The following is a 4,133-nucleotide window of genomic DNA, read 5'->3' as shown; positions in this document are numbered from 1 at the left end:
ATACTGAGAGTGCTGCAGCCGGGACAGATTCCGAAAATACTGGTTGAGATCCACCCAGCTGGATGATTGACAGCGAGCGACCATATGTGTTCGCTCACATCCCGATCAATAGAGCCGACGTCTGACAGTTTCAATGTCACACATCGGCTCTAACTATGTGGTTGAGTGAAATTCACTCATCCCCTAGTTCTCCTTTAATTCCGTTTCCGTTTTTATGCTAATTATTGTGCAAAAACATTCAACTACATTGTTTACTGTTAGAGATACTTTTGATTTAGTGCAAACATTTAGAAACCCACTCATTGCATCACCATTGTAGCTGCCTTTCCATTACATCACCATTTATATAAGCTGCCTTTCCATTACTCGGCTCCTACCTTATGGAATGTCAGTTGTTTGTGATTGGTTTAATTTTAACCATGTAACTAGGAGCATTTTCTACCTATGCAATAAACTTGGTACAGTAAAGTACAGATATACATTATCAGGAAAAAGGGAGATTATATTTAAAAGTTAAAGGGTCGTCTGAAAATCATAAAATACACATCATCAACAAAAGAAATGTATATATATATATTTTTTTTTATTTCTGGTATCAAAGGAGGATTTATATCAAATATGATCTGAATATTTTTTTAAAAAGCTGAAAATCCACAAAGGCACATTTCTTGACATGTTAATAATGCAGATTTAGTTCAAAATCACTGCAAAATTGTGCAACATAAAGTACAGAAAATGTAAGATAAACAGTTACATTATTGACATACACAAAATAGGCTGTAATGGCTTAGTCATTGATTGCGTGTGAGTATGGCATTCAATTTTTCTTATGAAGGCAGTACCAGAAAAATATACATTTAGATATGTCGAACAAGTAAATAGCAGAACTTGTAGAAAGAAAAAAACCAATTCATTTTCTTCTGTAGTTTCAGAAAAAACATTTGAGATCTCAAGAACAATTTGAGGAACATCTCTGGAGCAGTAAGTTATGGCAGGTGTCACACACGCGTACAGGCTTCGGGTATGACGGCAGTGAAAGTTCATTACTTGAGCATGTATTGCAAAAGATATCTCCACAATTTCGACAATGATGCTACAAAACAAAGACAACGATGTTTATTAATCAATTAAACTTGCAAAATGTGCCCAATTCTGGAAAGACATTCAGAATGGAGTGGTTTATTGAACAGTTAGTGTAATTAGTTAGGTGGCTTATATTTGTTAGTGTCAATAAACCAAAAACTTGAAATTTTATCTTAAGTAGAAGTATTCCATCTATTTTCTATTATTCCTGCCAGTTCCCCATTGAGAGTGGCAATGCTATCGTGGATAATTTACACTCTTCTGCATTGCTACTCTGTCTGCGCATGCTCCAAATTCATTACCATGAAGTCATGACTTTCCTCCACAGCCATCTGCTCCACATGACACTCTTGCATGTACTGCATAATGCTTTTAAAATAAATCCACTTGTGATGCACCCCTGTGTGGAACTTAGTCCACTATGCACATAAACTTTTCCAGAACTGCAGATCACATCAGCCCCCAAAATTGTGATCTTTAATCCTGCTTAGAAAGGAATCCACTCGTGATGCACCCTTGTGTGGAACACATTACCACACTCACCAGATGGTTTGATCAGCCTTATGGTGGTCAGAAAGACTTATGGGTTGCACACCGGAGAGGTTTCCCCTTTAAATCATAACCGCTGTAAGTTTTAACTTTACCACCAGTTTTGACTTCCTTTATATACCACCTTCAACTTCCCTAATCCTTCATCAAAATCCACCGTCCTACTGGAGCTCAAAAGCACACATACATATTCCCCATAATGTAGTCGTCTTATATAATCTTTATTAGAACATCTAGCTCATCATACCGAATGCTTACAAACTTTACTTCTGCCACTCAACTATTCTTAATGTCGTGGACTTAGACCGCATCCACTACAACTGTGGCAAACAGAAGAAACCAGACATCTAAAAAGACATAGCCGCGTTCTTGAGTGCCTATGGGGGAAAACTAGGTCTCTCCACAACTTCACCCTGTATAAAGCTGCCCTCCTAAAATATAATTCCTGCCTCTGTGCTGCCAAACTTATTTTGTCACTCTCATTAACACACTCTCATCCAGACCACGTCAACTCTTTTCTACTTTTAACTCTCTACTATGTCCGCCACCACCCACTAACTCACTCAAAAAAAAAAAAAAAGATATAATTCAGGATCACATCGCCACTGTGCAGTCACCTTCCCCAATTCATGTACCAGACCCACCATCACACTTGTTACTTTCCTTTTTTGACCCTGTCACCACAGAGGAGGTTATAAAGCTTTTCTCTGACACCCACCTCAGCCCTGGACCCTGTTCCCTCACCACTACTTCGGTTACCCTCTTGCTCTATCCTACACTCTCTTACTCACATTTTCAATCTTTCCCTCCCCTCTAAAGCATGCGCTGGTCACCGCAATACTCAACAAAAAAAACCTCACTGGACCTCTACCAACCTCAACAATCTCAGACCAATCTCCTTACTCCCATTGACCTCTGAAATCCTAGAATGCATTATCTACAACTGCCTGAGCTGTCACCTTGCTGATAACAACCTTCTCGACCCCTTAAAGTCCAACTTTCACCCCCTACACACCACTGAAACCGTCCTCCTAAAACTCACTAATGACTTACTAACAGCTAAAAACAACGGCCACTAACTCCTTATTCCTTACTTAATATGCTATATTGTAAAGTTGTGCGCAAACTGTTGGCGCTATATAAATCCTGTATATGAAGAATAATAATAGAATAAAACAATGCACACACATAAAATCAAATAAGAACATTTGTATAATCCTCCGCTCACCCTGCTTAGGTATCCAGTCTCTTTACTCCTGACTTGTTTCCTGTTAAATGACATCAGTAAGCCCCACCCAGACGCGTTTCCTCTACCAACTTCCTCTGCGGGACAGCACTCTTACGGACATCCCCTCACAAGATGAGGCAACACTTTTCCCAGTCTGGTGACAAAACCCACCCAGAGACCATTTTTGTCTAGAAAGTCCCAGGAAGTAAATTGACTGTGCTGAGGTCCCCTGCTGGGGAAGCACAACAAACCCACCTTTGATTTAATTAACACTACCCAGCTAACGAGTTTATATGTAAAAATTGTGTTTGCTCTGAGACAGCATTCACTAAAAGAAATTAATTGACATTTCAGGATGTCTTATGATAAGGGCCAAAAAAAGGATATTTTTATGGCTGCACCATGACACTCCCCAGATACTGCTGGCCACTTGAGCACTCTAGGAGGTAAGTTACATAGGTTGTATTACCTGAGATTAAGTTTTTAAAGGCAAACTTACATTCATTATTGTAGATAGAAATTGTGCCATTTTTTTCTTTTGTTGCGCAATTTTACAATCAGCACATCTTGTGCAGCGATAGAATCCCACACCTCCTAATAGTGTTAGTCCCTTGCTTGGTGGGGTTTACCACATTATGTGCTACCCTATTCCTTAGCGTAGGGACCCTTCTGTATATATATATTTTTTGTATTAGTGGTTCCAGAATTTTATCAATTTTCAAAATGCCCCAATGTTTTACCAATATTTTTTTAATTTCCTTATAATGTACAGTAGGGAAGTCCCGATTCCATTTTTTCAAGACCAAGTACAAGTACTTTCCCTCAGGTACTTACCTGATACCAATTATCGATACTTTTTCTTAAAGGGACATGCGATTTTTTTTCATACACAATACAGAGACTAATGATTTAGGGCAGTTTCCCTGATAGGGCAGTTTCTTTATAATTATGAAGAACTGTAACCCAATGCATGATTATTCAGCAATGGAGAATGGCAACTGGCTATAGGGTACTACAAATCTCAGCAATCCATGATTATTCTGCAATGGAGAATGACAACCAGCAGTCATGGATTGCTGACATTTGTAGTCCTTTATAGATGGTTGCCATGCTCATTGATTATACAGCAATGGAGAAGGGCAACTGGCTATAGAGGGCTACAAATGTCAGCAATCCATGATTATTCTGCAATGGAGAATGACAACCAGCAATAGAGAACTGAAGATTCCATCAATCCACGAATATACAACAATTAGATTTCTCTACATTTAAA

At 38.8% G+C, this 4,133-nt stretch overlaps 1 protein-coding gene across 1 annotated transcript in view; it reads right to left on the bottom strand.

Moving 5' to 3' along the window:
• Window positions 1-584: 584 nt before the first annotated feature.
• RUFY1 (RUN and FYVE domain containing 1) overlaps window positions 585-4,133 on the bottom strand; it is a gene marked incomplete at its 5' end in the record, with an annotated part of 71,932 nt that continues 68,383 nt past the window's right edge. Inside the window, one exon of the mRNA XM_018573194.1 lies at window positions 585-1,093. Coding sequence (XP_018428696.1) covers window positions 950-1,093 — 144 coding nt within the window. The remainder of the gene's footprint in view (window positions 1,094-4,133) is intronic.

This window comes from Nanorana parkeri, unplaced genomic scaffold (genome assembly GCF_000935625.1).
Source record: "Nanorana parkeri isolate BGI_ZX_2015 unplaced genomic scaffold, ASM93562v1 scaffold2269, whole genome shotgun sequence".
Classification (NCBI taxonomy): Eukaryota; Metazoa; Chordata; class Amphibia; order Anura; family Dicroglossidae; genus Nanorana; species Nanorana parkeri.
Note: the sequence above shows the minus strand (reverse complement) of the source record. Positions and strands in the feature narration are given on the sequence as shown.